Below are 15,017 nucleotides of genomic sequence, written 5' to 3'. Positions count from 1 at the left end.
GATCCTCGTGAAGGAAAGTGACAAGTGACAGCTGAAGTGTGCGTGTGACTTTGAGAGTGTGACATAGCAGTTGTTTTCTTTGCTATCATTTTGCTCCAGTTTTGGAAACTTCAGTAAAGAAAATGGGCCAGTTCTACTCTTAGTTACTCTGGTGTAAATCCTGAGTCTTTCTGTTGACTTCAGTGGATTTATACAGCATTACACAGAACCCGAGGCAGTATTCCTCATAAATTGTACTTCATTTATACCCTTGATTTGCTAATGAAAAATAGCTGATGATACATTACAAATACTCCAGTAATCAAGTTGTGTCAGATCCTCAGCTGGCACAAGTTGGCATAGCTCTCTTGCAGTCAATGAAGTGATGCTGATTTATACCAGCTGAGGCTAGAGCGATGTAACTTTTGCTTAGGAGCTCTCAAGTTTTTGGTGTATAAAAAAAATCTGTTTTGCTTCTTCTGTTAATGATTAATTACTCTACAAAGGTGATAAGAAACAATGCCATTGATAAGTTAGATTTTGCTCTGTGCCATTCATATTTATTCTAAAAAAGAAAAGAAAAGACATTGTTTAGTTCTTAAATAAAGGAGTTCACCTTCCACTGAACTCACTGCAGTTTGAAAAAATGTGGATGACAACAAGATGAACTTGGAGTTTATGCATTGATATCTCTCCTGATTTGTCAGGTGTGTTTAATCAAATAGGAGCAGGAAATGCATTATTATTCTAAGCACATTGCTACACAAGAAAAACACTGCCTTTGGAACTGATTATATTGTTTGATTAATGGCTACAATCAAAAAATACAGGCTTAACCTACAAAACCCTTTAAGATCAAAGTAAAACCTCTTAAGAACACAAACTGTCCATGCAGCGATACATAGTTTTAAATTTGCAGTGAGCAAAACAGAAAGTTTAAGAGCAAATTTTATCTCCTTTCTCATTTGAGAGAGATACACAGAAAGTTTTGAGGGGTTTTTTTGTCAGAAATTTTTCCCTTACCATAAAATGACTCAAATGCTAAACATTTGCTGTTATAAACAGCAGGATTAGAGACAACCCACACTAAGTACCCAGCAGCTGCGGCCTGATCCAAAGCTCATTGTTAAAGTCTATGGAGAGACTCATTGACTTCCGTGGTCTTTGGGTCAGGTCCTTGGTACACGAGGAGGAAGGGTAGTCATGTGGTTAAGACATAGGACTGGGAGATCTGAGTTCTTTTTCTGGATCTGCCACAGACTTCCCCTGTGACCCTGGGGAAGTTATGGAGGCCTACATTGGTAAGAATGTAAGAATGCTGAGTGTCTGCATGTTTGGTGATCAACTTGGGACACCTGAAAATGAAGCATTGGAAATGCGGAGCACTCACAACTCCAACTGACTTCAGTGGGAACAGCAGGAAATCAAGCTCAAAATTAATGGATGCTTTTGAAAATGTAGGTCTGTCACGGACTGTGGGGGAGTCAGGGCCCTGCACCCCCCACTTCCTGCAATTCACCGTGACTCTCAGCCAGCTAGTAAAACAGAAAATTTATTAGACGACAGGAACACAGTCTAAAACAGAGCTTGTAGGTACAGAAAACAGGACCCCTCAGTCAAGTCCCTCCTGTGAAGAGCAGAGCCCAGGCCCAAGTTCTGGGTCTCCCTCGGGCTCCCCAGCCAGCTCCAAACTGACACCCCTTCCTGTTGCCTCACCCAGCCACACCCCTGGCCCCTCCTCCAGCCTTTGTCCAGTTTCGGGGCAGAAGGCGTCACCTGGCCCTAACCCCCTCCTGGGCTCAGGTTATGAAGGGCAGCCGCTATCGTTTATGTGGTGGCCATCAAGTATCATCCCTCAGTGAAGTCACACCCATATTTCCCATCACCATCTAGTATTGGTGCAGTACCTCAGGGAAACGGGGCACGCCCCACGTTAGCAGATAACAGTAAACTAGTAAAACTCCCATGCAACATTACCAGGTTAATACTCCTTACTCCATCGCAAGGTCTTCTTAACCCCTCTGTGTCTCAGTTTCCCCAGCTATTAAACAGTGATAGCATGAAATACCTCCACAGAGTGCTGTGATTCTTCCTTCATATTTGTAAAGCTCCTTGAAATCCTCAGATGGAAAACATGGTATAAGTGAGGAGTATTAGTATGAGTGTCCCAACACTACAGTGATGGGCACTTCAGAAATGCAGGTAATGACTCCATAACAATGCTGACAGTAAAACCAGCCTTGCAGTCCTTATTCAAGAAAGTCTCCCATTGACACCCAGGAGTACGGACCGCACAATCAGGCCCTTGTTAGTAGGGTGGTTGCCCTGCTCAAGTTCTGGTTCTGTAAGCCCTGTTTCAGGCATTTTTTTAAAGTTTGTATCCTTTGGATTGAAATCTCTCTTGCTCAATCGCCATCCCTACTGTGAAATACAGGAATGACTCAAAGCCACTTTAGACAGAGAGCATACCCTCTCCCTGCAGGACTTAACTTGTCAGAGAATCTGGAGTATTGCCCAACATTGAAATGTTGTGTGTCTGGTTTTTGCACCTACATAGTGCCGAATCCTGCATTCCTTGTGTGACGGGTAGCAGATTTGGAGTGTGTGCGCAGAAGGAATACAAGGGCAGGCCCACAGTCAGTAAGGGCTAGATTGTCACTGTCCTCACTTGGTGGAACAGGGGAGAAAGAGGGATCATTGTGCACCCTAGAGAAAGGAGGCTTCACTGCACTCCGTGGAGTACAAGGTTAAGCCTGATGTGTTCTGCCCCTGCCCTCTGCATGTGAGCTAGGCGTAGCCAGACCCTTATATGGATTATGAGATCATTGACAGCTACTTTATGTAGGTTCAAAAAAATCCTCACGCTTCAAAGTATAAACCAATTGTTTGGGGGTTAGGAGGATTATTCCATAATTGTTCAGTACAGGGATTCTTTTGCCTTGAGAAGTGTCTGGTGTTGGCCGTTGTAGGAGACCGGATGCTGAACTAGATGGATCTCTGGTCTGATCTGGTTTGGCAAGTCCCATGTTTGGCCCCTACTTTGCACAGATGTTGACGACTGCACATGTTGTAAGACAGTAGAGAAAAGGGTTGCCAGATTTCTACTGCATTAATAGCCCCAAATCTCTTAAAAACTAGCCCAAAAGTAACCCAATATAGTGATTGAAACAAAGTTGTTTTTTTTTATGAACACATTGGTCTATACATCAAATAACAAGCGAAAGCTTTCATTAGTTACCTCGTACAGATTTGATTAAAAAAAAAAAAAGCTACAAGCTCCAGTAGGGGTTCGTCCACATCAGCAACAAAGCAATCAAGATGGCAATCAAATTCAAAATCAAACCCCCAACACTGGTAGGTGCTGGGGGTGTGTATGTACTGCAAGAGGGTATTTGGGGAGTGTTGGAGGGGGTATTTGGAGGTGCTGGAGGGGTGCGTGTGAACTGGGGAGGAGTACTGGGGGATGCTGGAGGGGTGTGTGTTTACTGGGAGGGAGTATTGGGGGGTGCGGGAGGAGGTATTTGGAGGTGCTGGAGGAGTGTGAGTGTACTGGGATGGAGTATTGGGGGGTGCTGGAGGGGTGGGTGTGTACTGGGAGGCGTATATGGGAGGTGCTGGAGGGGTGAGTGTGTACTGGGAGGGAGTATTGGGGGGGTGCTGGAGTGGTGAGTGTGTACTGGGAGGCGTATATGGGAGGTGCTGGAGGGGTGGGTGTGTACTGGGAGGGAGTATTGGGGGTGTGTGGGATGGGTGTGTGTGTACTGGAAGGGGTATATGGGAGCGCTGGAGGGTGTCCTGGGAGGGGTATTTGGGGTGATGTGGGATGAGTGTGTGTGCATACTGGTAGGGGTATATAGGGGGTGCTGGAAAGGTACCTGTGGTTTCACACTCGAGGTTGGGGGCAGTGTTGCACTCTATGTCACGGTGGCAGGGTGAGTGGCACAGGCCCGGGACGCAGCGCCAGCCTGTCAGTCAGCACCTTCCTCCGGGCCTCTCTCTTTTCCCAGGGCAGGGAGCCAGGGCCTGGGCTTGTCACCCCTCCTGCCCAGGCTCTGGGGCCCTGCAGTGGGGCAGGCGACCTGGTTGAGAGGTGCATGGCAGCTCTGCTTACCTGGCAGGCCAGGCTAGGGCGGGTGGGATCCATCAGCTGCAGATGCAGAGGAGGGACCAATCAGGGTGTGGAGAGAGCTCGGCGTCCGGAACATGAAGGGAGGACTGGGGGTACATGGGCTACTTGTGTTTTGAATGCCAGTTGTGATATTTTTTGAGCAGTTGTGGGTTGCAGTATTTTGGGAAATTCCACAACCCCTGACTGCTCAAAAAATATTGCAACTGGCATTCACAAGTAGCCTAATTCCAGGGGGAAAATGCGGACTTGGCAGGCCTTTGGTGGAAAGTTTAGGAGCTGAAGGGTGGAGCCTGTATTCATCTCCATTTCCTCCGTTTCCTCAGATTCCTAGAAGGAAAGAGCTGGCAAAAACCACAAGTAGCAAAATCACATCACAGTTTGCTTTATAGGGAATAATTCTCTGTTGTAGCATTAAAACTAGACACTTGAAATGTAATTTCCCCCTCTGATTCAACTACTTTCCATTAGCCCATCAGTTCCTCATACTTGTCTGCACTCCTGTAAAGGCTTTGATACAATGAGAACAGTGTTACGTTTTGGACGTCCATTCCCTAGATGCTGATCACCAACTGCCATGAAAACCTCTCACTATCTCAACAGTCTGTGGTGACTGGTCTGAGAGTCCAGGACATCTTCACTATCAGATGGTAATTCTGTCCCTTCAAAAATGTAAACTCATGGCAAATCCCCACAAGATGCCACCAGCACTTGAACTGTTTAAACAAATGATGGAGTGAAAGTTTGCTCCTTTTGGAAAGTTTTCTTTTCTGTTACTGGTTTTCTGTCATCTGTTTCCCAGCAGGGTTGTATTGTTTTAGTTTTAGTTTTTGAAAGGGGAGGACAGTAGTGGTTTATTTCTTGCTCCCTGCAAATATATCTTCTCTTCTGGATCCACTGTCCTGCATGTGTTAGCCCCGTTTTTCCAGCTTTACAGGAGTTCCCATGGTTTAGCAGCTTCATAGCCAACCTCTATGTCTGACTTCATTGTAATCCCTGATATAGAGAGAGGACTGGAAGCTTTCCCTTCTCCTCTCCAAAAAGAAGAAACAAGTATATGACTTTTGGGCTTCCTGTGCCCCTCTCTTCATTTCCTTCCTCTCTTCTAGGGTTGCCAACTCTGACTGAAGCTATTCCGGGAGATATTTTTCCCCAACATGACATCATCTCATTTTTAAAAAATATCCTATTAAAATCTCCTGGATTGCTTTCAATAGTTACCAGGAGATCAGTGCTGATTCCAGGATATTCCAGGCCAGTCCTGGAGGGTTTGCAACCCTTCTCTTGTTCCTTAAGGGAGGAGATAGACGAGAAAATTCTTAGAGAGACCTTGACCCACTTTCCTCCAGTCACCAGGACAGTGGTCAGCTCTGGGGATTCAAATCTCCATCTCACCAACACTTGAAAGGGTTCAAAGTCAAGGATTGGGGTTTTGTTCCTCTCTAGCTTTGTGATGTGGAACATTAAATATAGACTAATTTCTTCCCTACCTTCCTATATAACCTGTTCATTTTTAAAAGCCTTTGTTTTAGCATTAACTGATGGCAGAAAGGTTTTCCCTCTTACTAGATGAGTATTGTAGCAAAGCCATGGCTATGTAGCACCACATGGCTACTCAGAACTTCGTGGTGAGTCAGGGGGCATAGAACTCAAATCCTCCTATTCCTAAAGCCCCTGCCACCTGAACTAAAAGAGAAATTATCTTAGTATCCGGGCTATAACACACTGTTGAGGAGTCCTATTTCTGTCAAGTAGAGGGCCCTGGTATAAATACATTAGCAACTTTGTTGTGACATGTTTCCCCTGAGACTTCAGCATTTCTATCTGTCTTCCAAAACACGTTATATTCCGTGAAATCCTGAGGCTCTTGCCCAGTTTTTACTCCAATTGCTTGAGTAAAATCTGAGTAAGGACCTCAGGGTGGGGCCATTGGGCAATATAGTATGTACTCTGGTATTTTACACCAAATTACATGCCATTTTGCAGCAGTATGCACATATATATCTGAGAATTCAGGACCTTTTGCACACAGCACCCTGGAGATGACTGCCTCCTTTGGTTGCTTCACTGGCAGAGGATTGGGGCAGTTGCTAATACTTTCCATATGCACCGTACCCAGCAATTTTGGCCCTTTGGGCCAGAGTAACACAAGATTCCTTTACAGGAGGTTGGAATAGGGGACACACTGAAGAGCAAGGCATCCATGGTCAAAGAGTTTGTGTGGGAGTTTCCCCTTCAAAGTCCATGTGTCAGTCTCAGGATCATAGCAGTCCAATGAATCAGAGTCTTGGATTGTATTGTCTGCAGTGAGACAGCGCCCCCCGGTAACATATAGCTTGTTTTTTATCACAGCAGCCCCGTGATGCATCCGTCTGTCCTTCATGTCTGCACACTTAACAAACTTGTTGGCCTTAGTATCATAGGCGATTATTCTCCGGGTGTACCCTAGACACAAATCAGGGAATGGAAGAGGTGAATGGTAGTTAAAGTCTAAATCCAACAGAAGGGATAACAACATATTTTCTGCTCGTCTTCAAGACCCTTATCAATCTCGTAATTATATGGTTTGTTAATTTTGCAGGACTATGGGCCTCACTAGGCACATCTAGTTTACCAGGGGAGTGCTAATGTGTCACATTCATGATGTATGTCTAGCTATCCAAGTTCTCCTTTCACCACAGAATCTGAGCACTTGGGAATGCTATAAAACCCCCTGATATATGCAGATAGAATGTAGGATTAGCTGTACCAGATCAGACTGTAGTTCTGTCAAGCACAGTTTGTGCTTCCAGTTTTCTGCCTCTATTTTTCAAACCCCAGTGTATTTCTGCTAGCTGAGCATATGAACTTTCACCCCCGTGCTGGTCTCAGAAATATACAGACAACTCCCATTGGCATCAATGGCAAAATAAGGCCATGTCTCCCCGTTCTGAGAGCCATACTGTGCCCTGTATTAATTATTCATTCATACAGGAGTGGAAACATCATAACTTTTCACCTGTGGACTTCCCACCAGATCATTCCCTCGCACGAGGAGAGGTTTGCCTCCCCAGAACAGGCACCTGAAGTGATTAAAAGTCCTAAAATCTTTATCTGACAGCTTTGTCTAATTGCCTTTAGTGTTACACAAAATTTAGAGATAGCCCAAAACCAGCAGCTCAGGTATGAGCATTTTGGAATTTCGAGAGGCAGGTGTGGGGATTGTATTCCAACTCAGATCCCTGGATCTGACCACACCTCTAGCAGCTTCGGTTTTGGGTCAGATGTAGCACTGCAAGAAATCTGTTTTCCAGTTCCAGCTCAGTGTGGCCCAGATTTTGCAAGAGCAGCTCATCTCACAAGTTTCCAGATATTTGGAGCTGGTCTCATGAGCTTTTGGCCCTATTGGATCAGAACCTGAAGCCTAACCCTAATTCTGTCTCAAAGCCTGATCCAGGGCCCACTAGTAGATACTGCCAATAGAAGTTAAAAGTGGTGGGCAAGGGAAAAAGGTAGGCTTCTAACAAAAAAGGGGGCTTGTCTATGAGGCGCACTAGTCTATGCTAGAGGGGTGTAAGTTCTAGTGTGCCCTAGCATGATGCACGCTGCCAGGGCTTTGTGGGCCTTGCTGGCACACATGAAAAGTTCTCTAGTGCATGTCAATGAAATACTGTTTCAAACAGCACTACAGTAACATGCAGCAGGGGATTTTTAGCGTATGCCAGCAGGTTCCGTGAAGGCCAATTAGTGCACAGCACACTAGGGTGCACTAAAATTCGCATCCCTCTTGTGAGGACTAACACGCCATGCAGACAAGCCCCAAGACTCTTGCTGTTCAGCCAGCATGTTCTCCCTTCTTTCATTCTGAGTTGTTTTTCAGGAAAACCTTGAAATGTGGTGAATGCTGTTTTTAAAAAAACATTGTTTTGTTTTGTAATTTCAGCTGTTGCTAAAGCAGAAAAATTGGGCCAATCGATTGGCGTAATTGCTGGTAAATGACAACTTATCTGCTGTAAATCTCTCTGCTTTAAAGAAGAACGGAATATGTTTAACGTTAACTTGGATTTTTGTGGGTTTTGTTAAATAAATAATTTTTAAACACAGTTTAGGCCTTAAGCTCATCAGCAGAATACTTGGGTCCACACAAGAGTATCAGATAAATACATTTGAAGGTAAGAGTTGAAAATCCTTTTCACCTACTTCTTTGCTGTGGTCTGATATACTTTGCTTCCCCTGGGACCTAATCCTGAAGGGTTTACTCAGGCTCAGGAGTCTTCCCCCTCCTTTGAGTAGTAGCTTTCTTTGTGAATAGTCCCAATAGCTTCAAGGAAGGGAAGTCTGGTCTAGTGGTTAGAGTGCCGACTTGGGAGTCCTTGGTTCAAATCCCTGCTCCATGCCAAACTTTCTGTTTGATCTTGGGCAAGTCAGTTAGGCCATGCTTAGCCTACAGACTTCTGCTGGCATAGTTATTCATAGATTCCAAGGTCAGAAAGGAACAGTGTGATATGTAGTCTGAGCTGTATAACACAGGCCATAGAATGTCCCCAAAATAATTCCTAGAGCAGATCTTTTAGAAAAACATCCAATCTTGATTTTAAAATGGTCAGTGATGGAGAATCCATCACTGACCAATTGTTCCAATGGTTAATTACTCTGACTGTGTACCTTATTCGCAGTCTGAATTGGTCTAGCTTCAACTGCCATTCGTTGGATTGTGTTTATATGTTTCTCTGCCAAACTGAAGAGCCCATTATCAAATATTTGTTCCCTGGGTAGGTACTTATGAACTGTGATAAAGTCACCCCTTAACTTTCTCTGTGTGGGTGAGGGTGTGATTTGTGACTGGTGTAGCTGAGCTGGCAGAAGCTCTTAGAATAGATGCAGTTATAGTGGCAAAACGGCATTTTTACAGCTATATCCTATTTCGCTCATGGTGGCTGGTTTTACTGTACTGACACAGAGTGCAACTTTGCTAGTATAGCTGTGCCATAGTAGGAGCACTAGTATACTGGTATTCCTCGACTGGTAAAGGAGTCATAGAGCTTGCCTACAGGGGAGATCCTGAAATGTTAATCTGAATTAACTAAATGTGTTAATTTAAAGTGAATTAATTAATATGCATCAAAACCCTGGTGAATACCCTCATTCAGAATGAAAGTGGCCTTAATGTGGTTTTGTTTATGGTGAATTAAGCTATACTGAATCAAGGCCACTTTAATTCTGAATGAGGGTGTTCATGCAGGGTTTTAATGCAGTTTAACTAAACCACTGTAAATTCACACATTTAGTTAAATCGGATTAATTTTCTTGGCTGTCCCCATGTAGTCAAGCCCCTACTGTAGACATGAATAGCACTCTGCTCCACAAGCAGTCCCACTGAAACCCATGGAGTGAAGTGCAGTGCTGCTACTCAACAAGAGCAAATGTGGCAAAATCAGTTTTTTTCTGTAAAACACCATGGAGCTAAATTCTCACTTCCCCCTGAGAAGCAGTACACAGATGCATCAGCTCAGGACCAAAACATGGAAGGAACTGTGATGCTCTCATATCAGGTTCCTGGGCTGGTTCCCTCCTTACTCTAGAACAGTGGTTCTCAAAGCCGGTCCACCGCTTGTTCAGGGACAGCCCCTGCCGGGCCGGACCGGTTTGTTTACCTGCCGCATCCGCAGGTTAGGTCGATCACGGCTCCCACTGGCTGCGGTTTGCCGCTCCAGGCCAGTGGGGGCTGCGGGAAGGGCGGCCAGCACATCCCTTGGCCTGTGCTGCTTCCCGCAGCCCCCATTGGCCTGGAGCGGTGAACCGCGGCCAGTGGGAGCCGTGATCAGCCGAACCTGCGGACGCGGCAGGTAAACAAACCGGTCTGGCCTGGCAGGGGCTTTCCCTGAACAAGCGGTGGACCGGCTTTGAGAACCACTGCTCTAGAAGAGAATTAATCTGCATTAGCCCTTTACCAGATGGAGATTACTTCCCACATAGGCTGGCTTTCTCTGTTGCGTGGGGAGTTAGAGTTCAGGCTCTGGACATTAGCTACCTCTCTCTGCCTGCTGACCTCCCATCTGGGAGGGGAGATGGTAGCAGCCCTCAAGCCTGCTGTGACCAATGGCATAGTACACTGCACATGGGCAGTAGGGGGCGTTGTTTGTCCCCCTTCATCCTGTGTGGGCCGCAAAGTTAAGTGACAACATTGCCTCATTTTACTATCCCTTCACATAAAGGAAATTGCCTCAGCAAGTTGATTGCCTCAGAATGTATTAAAGATGTAAAGAAACCGTTGGTAAGTAAGTATGTCAAATTCCATGGGAGTTAGTCTTATGCAGCTGACATGAATGACCTAGTATAACTGCTTACCTCCAACAATGATGATCCGGTCTCCAATCACTACTGCTGGTGCACAAACATTCTTCACCATTCTGGTCTCCATTCTAAACCACATGTTCCTGGATATGTGGTAAACCTGAACAGTACATAAAGATACACACTGTAAATTATGCAGCATTTCAGCAAACAATCACACCTACAGAAATGGCTACTTGCTTGTTTGTTGATTCGTTAACATGCACGAAAACTATGTACTGCATTGAGCTGCTGAAAAATGGAGAACATTTCCTCACAAATTATTTGCTAATCTGTCCCCTCTGAAAAAAATTCAGTCCTAGTTGTACATAGATCTGATGACAGCCATCCAATTGACCCAGCCGTTGTATTCACATCGCTGATTGGTGTGGGCCAGCTTAGCACAGAGAATTGATAATGGAACCTTGACCTGTTGGGAGCCAAGCCACATTTAGGCCTGACAGAAGCCTGCTGTCGATTTTAAGAGTCTGTTCTGATAACACGTAACAGCATAAGCATAAGTAGAACTGTGTATGTATAAGAAACCACAGAGTATTCATGCTGGAAAAACAAGAAAAACTCAAGTAACTAAAAAAACTAGAACAAACTGGTTTGAACTAACAGTTTGAACCTGTACTGATGCGGGAGGAGAGTTAACCTGAAAATGAGAAACTAATACATATGTATAAGAAAATATAACAAAATTATAAATTTTGTTTAACAAAGGGAGGTTGAAGTTGTATTGTCCAGTGTTGGAGGCGACTGTGATGAGATCATTCGGATAAGCTTCCCACTTGTGAGTAGTTGATCACTATTTGCTGAGTTTTGCCTTAATAAATATTTGTTAGACCCATCTGCTCAGTAAGTGAACCTTCATCCAACATGACTCATTCATCTCTATGTCACCAGTTCAAATGTGGCTCTTGTTGTTAGTGACTGAGAGCTATTGCCAGAAGCTGGCTGTTCAGAGGCCTATGTTTGGAGTGTCAAATGTGTCAACCACATCTACTAAGTGATTGTCTCGGAGACATCTCCCACCTGCATCTAACTTCCACTGATAATTGAATTACATCCCTGTGGTAAGTACAGAGTTGATTATGTGCTGTTGCCATCTTGGTCAACAGGGATTGAACCAGGGACCTCTAGGATTAAAGAACCAGGATCTGTAGCTGAAAGCTGTAACAGACTCTGTGCCTGACCCACAGAGGATCTGAGAGGGACACATAGAGTGGGATACATGCTTCCTGTGAGTAGAGGAATCTCATCCTCTGAGCATCTGAGGTCCACCCTCAGCAAGTTTGCAGATGACACTAAACTGGGAGGAGAAGTATATACGCTGGAGGGTAGGGATAGGATACAGAGGGACCTAGACAAATTAGAGGATTGGGCCAAAAGAAATCTGATGAGGTTCAACAAAGACAAGTGCAGAGTCCTGCACTTAGAACGGAAGAATCCCATGCACTGCTAAGACTAGGGACCGAATGGATAGGTAGCAGTTCTGCAGAAAAGGACCTAGGGGTACAGTGGACGAGAAGCTGGATATGAGTCAACAGTGTGCCCTTGTTGCCAAGAAGACTAATGGCATTTTGGGCTGTATAAGTAGGGGTATTGCCAGCAGATCGAGGGACGTGATCGTTCCCCACTATTCAACATTGGTGAGGCCTCATCTGGAGTACTGTGTCCAGTTTTGGGCCCCACACTACAAGAAGGATGTGGAAAAATTGGAAAGAGTCCAGTGGAGGGCAACAAAAATGATTAGGGGACTGGAACACATGACTTATGAGGCGAGGCTGAGGGAACTGGGATTGTTTAGTCTGCAGAAGAGAAGAATGAGGGGGGATATGATAGCTGCTTTCAACTACCTGAAAGGGGGTTCCAAAGAGGATGGCTCTAGACTGTTCTCAGTGGTAGCAGATGACAGAACAAAGAGTAATGGTCTCAAGTTGCAGTGAGGAAGGTTTAGGTTGGATATTAGGAAAAACTTTTTCACTAGGAGGGTGGTGAAGCACTGGAATGCATTACCTAGGGAGGTGGTGGAATCTCCTTCCTTTGAGGTTTTTAAGGTCAGGCTTGACAAAGCCCTGGCTGGGATGATTTAGTTGGGGATTGGCCCTGCTTTGAGCAGGGGGTTGGACTAGATGACCTCCTGAGATCCCTTCCAACCCTGATATTCTATGATGGTTTAAATCTTGGACAAGCCCTCACTAGGCAACCTCTACCACCTTGGTTGACACTATGGGTTGAACCAGGCACCTGCAGAATTAAAAGCATAAGTCTTTACAGCTTGAGCTAAACAGCTAGGCTCTCTCTGAGAGCTGTAACAGACTCATATCCTCTGTGGACTGGGCACATTGAGGGACCCAAAAAACACACTGACCAGGTGGTTACACTTGCCAGGAAAAACAATATTAACACATGACTAACACATGAAATATGAAAGTATTTAATGCATTTTTGCCTCCTTTTAAAACAGTTTTACAGCTGGCAGTGAGGTGGAGAGCCAGTGTTAAGTGACCAACTGGAAACCACAGACCCTCAGTAGGGAGCGCATGGGCCATTGGGAACCACTGGCTTGTGTGAGATGAAATAGCAGTTTCAGTCCTGGTCCTAGTGAATAGGAATCCATATCACAGTAACCACCATCACAACTAGTGTCTTTGCTGTTACTGTCTGAGGAGAGACAAAGGACTGAGACCCAGATTCAGCCAGGAACTTAAGCACCTGCCTAATAGTGAGCACTGACTTCAATGGGAATACTCACATATAAAGTTAGCCATGTGGTTAAGTTCCTGGAGTCAGGGCCTGAGTGGGCATCAGTTTGCAAGACTGTCAATATGACACCTTTCACAAGCACTAACATCACATAGAGCCGACCCTGAGATCTTTACTCAGTTTTACTCAATCAGGCAAACTCTCATTGAAACCAATGGGAATCTGCCTGAGAAAGGACTGAGTAAAACCTCAGAAGGGCCTCAGGGTTTGGGCCTTAACAATAATAAAGGCTACTTGTGGAAATATAAAAGCATTTGAACAGCATTTCCTACATACTGGACTCCCCTGAATGAGCATTTGCAACTTAGCATGTGTATCTTGCCTTCGACTACATGAGACTCATTGCAAATTCAGTTCTATATTGGGCTTTGATTTCACTAGCTGGGCTTGGGTGTCAGTCACTGAATACCCTGGAGGAAATGCATATAAGATGAGCAGGAGTGACAATTACCTGTATTAGACGGACAGGGTTTTGCATAATGTCTTCCCCTCCAAAGAGATAAATTCTTTGGTCTTTAGCTGCAACGGCAGGGTGAAGGACAGCAACAGGCATGTTTGCCATGTTCTCCCAGATGTTATAAATGCTGTCGTACCTCTCCATGGAATTCAGAATTTCCTGTTTCTCTCCAATTCCTCCAATTGAGAAAATGTAGTTCTTATAGGCTATGCTCCTGTGAGAATAGCGTGGAACCAGCATGTGTTCAACTACTCTCCACTGATTTAGCTTGAGGGAGAAAATATAAACATTATCACTGACTGGACTTTTCTCACAGCTAACGGGCATCCCTCCTAGCACATAGATATTGCTATGCAAGCTCACTGCAGAGGCTTTGTAAAGGCGCACAGGATGCTTGGCGAGGCTCAGCCACTGGTTGGTCTTCTCGTCATACAGCAGGACGTCCCTGGTTGTCGTCTGGTTGTCCTTCCTGCCACCAATGATTATGAGGAACTCTTGGTACGAATATCTGCGAGGAACGTGCCACATGGGTTTGGTGTCAGGAGTGCTAGTGCTATATAATGAGAACATCTGTCTCCTCGCTGATTCCAGGATGCTTCTACAAGCGGGTGACGACTGAATGAGGGAATTATTGGCAATGAAGTGGAAAAGGAAGGTTGGGTGGACATACTGAAGCCGGACCTTCTTGAACAAATCTTGGATATAGCCCTGTCGTGCCTGGAGATCGTGCCGGATCCAGACCATCAGTGTCTCAAACACTTGTTCCTCCTCACCACAGAGCTCATCGTCTCCAAGGTAATCGATCAACTCCAGTGCACAAAGCTCCTTCAGGTCTTCAGAAGAGGCTACTTCAGGAAAGTATTTGAGAGCCATCTCCTTGGCTTTCTTATTGAGATTCTGGCAGTTCAAGATTTCAGAGAACCTTAACATGCTCAGGCAATTCTCAGGAGTCAGCTGGTCCTGGAGGTACAAGGAGCAGGCCTGGAACAATTTAATGTACTGTAACATGGAAGTGGCCTCCATTAGGTACAAGACGTTCTCGGGTGTTATAAGAATCTCTCCTGTGTAAACATAAAGGACAATCTGATACAAAATATTGGAGTCAATGCCTTTCAAGTCAACTTTTGCCTGGCAACTCTCTTTAAAGTTGTTACAGAACATTGCCTTGAAGTAAGGACTGCTTGCAGCCAACACATTCCTGTGGCAAGGGATTTCAAACTCGCTAGTGCAGAGAGTAACATCAGTCAACATCCCGTTTTGCCTTAAAACGTTGAGCTGCCTCAATAGTTCGGAGGAGAAGTCCTGGTCTTTGAAGAGAAAGTCCTTTGCAGATTCTTCCTCCATAGCGAAATGTGTGAGAGAGGAATATTG

The 15,017-nt window shown here is 45.0% G+C and overlaps 1 protein-coding gene across 1 annotated transcript; it reads right to left on the bottom strand.

Annotated features, from left to right (window-relative positions):
* Positions 1 to 4,481: 4,481 nt before the first annotated feature.
* On the bottom strand, positions 4,482 to 15,017 carry KLHL38 (kelch like family member 38). The gene is made up of 3 exons (XM_007070868.3): positions 13,641 to 15,017; positions 10,433 to 10,538; positions 4,482 to 6,550 (listed from the first exon to the last, which is right to left on the bottom strand). Exons 1-3 carry the CDS (start codon positions 14,988 to 14,990, stop codon positions 6,264 to 6,266), a joined length of 1,743 nt encoding a protein of 580 aa, XP_007070930.2. The 5' UTR covers positions 14,991 to 15,017; the 3' UTR covers positions 4,482 to 6,263.

Source organism: Chelonia mydas, chromosome 2 (assembly GCF_015237465.2).
Source record: "Chelonia mydas isolate rCheMyd1 chromosome 2, rCheMyd1.pri.v2, whole genome shotgun sequence".
NCBI classification, from domain to species: domain Eukaryota; kingdom Metazoa; phylum Chordata; order Testudines; family Cheloniidae; genus Chelonia; species Chelonia mydas.
This window is presented reverse-complemented; position numbering and strand designations above follow the sequence as displayed.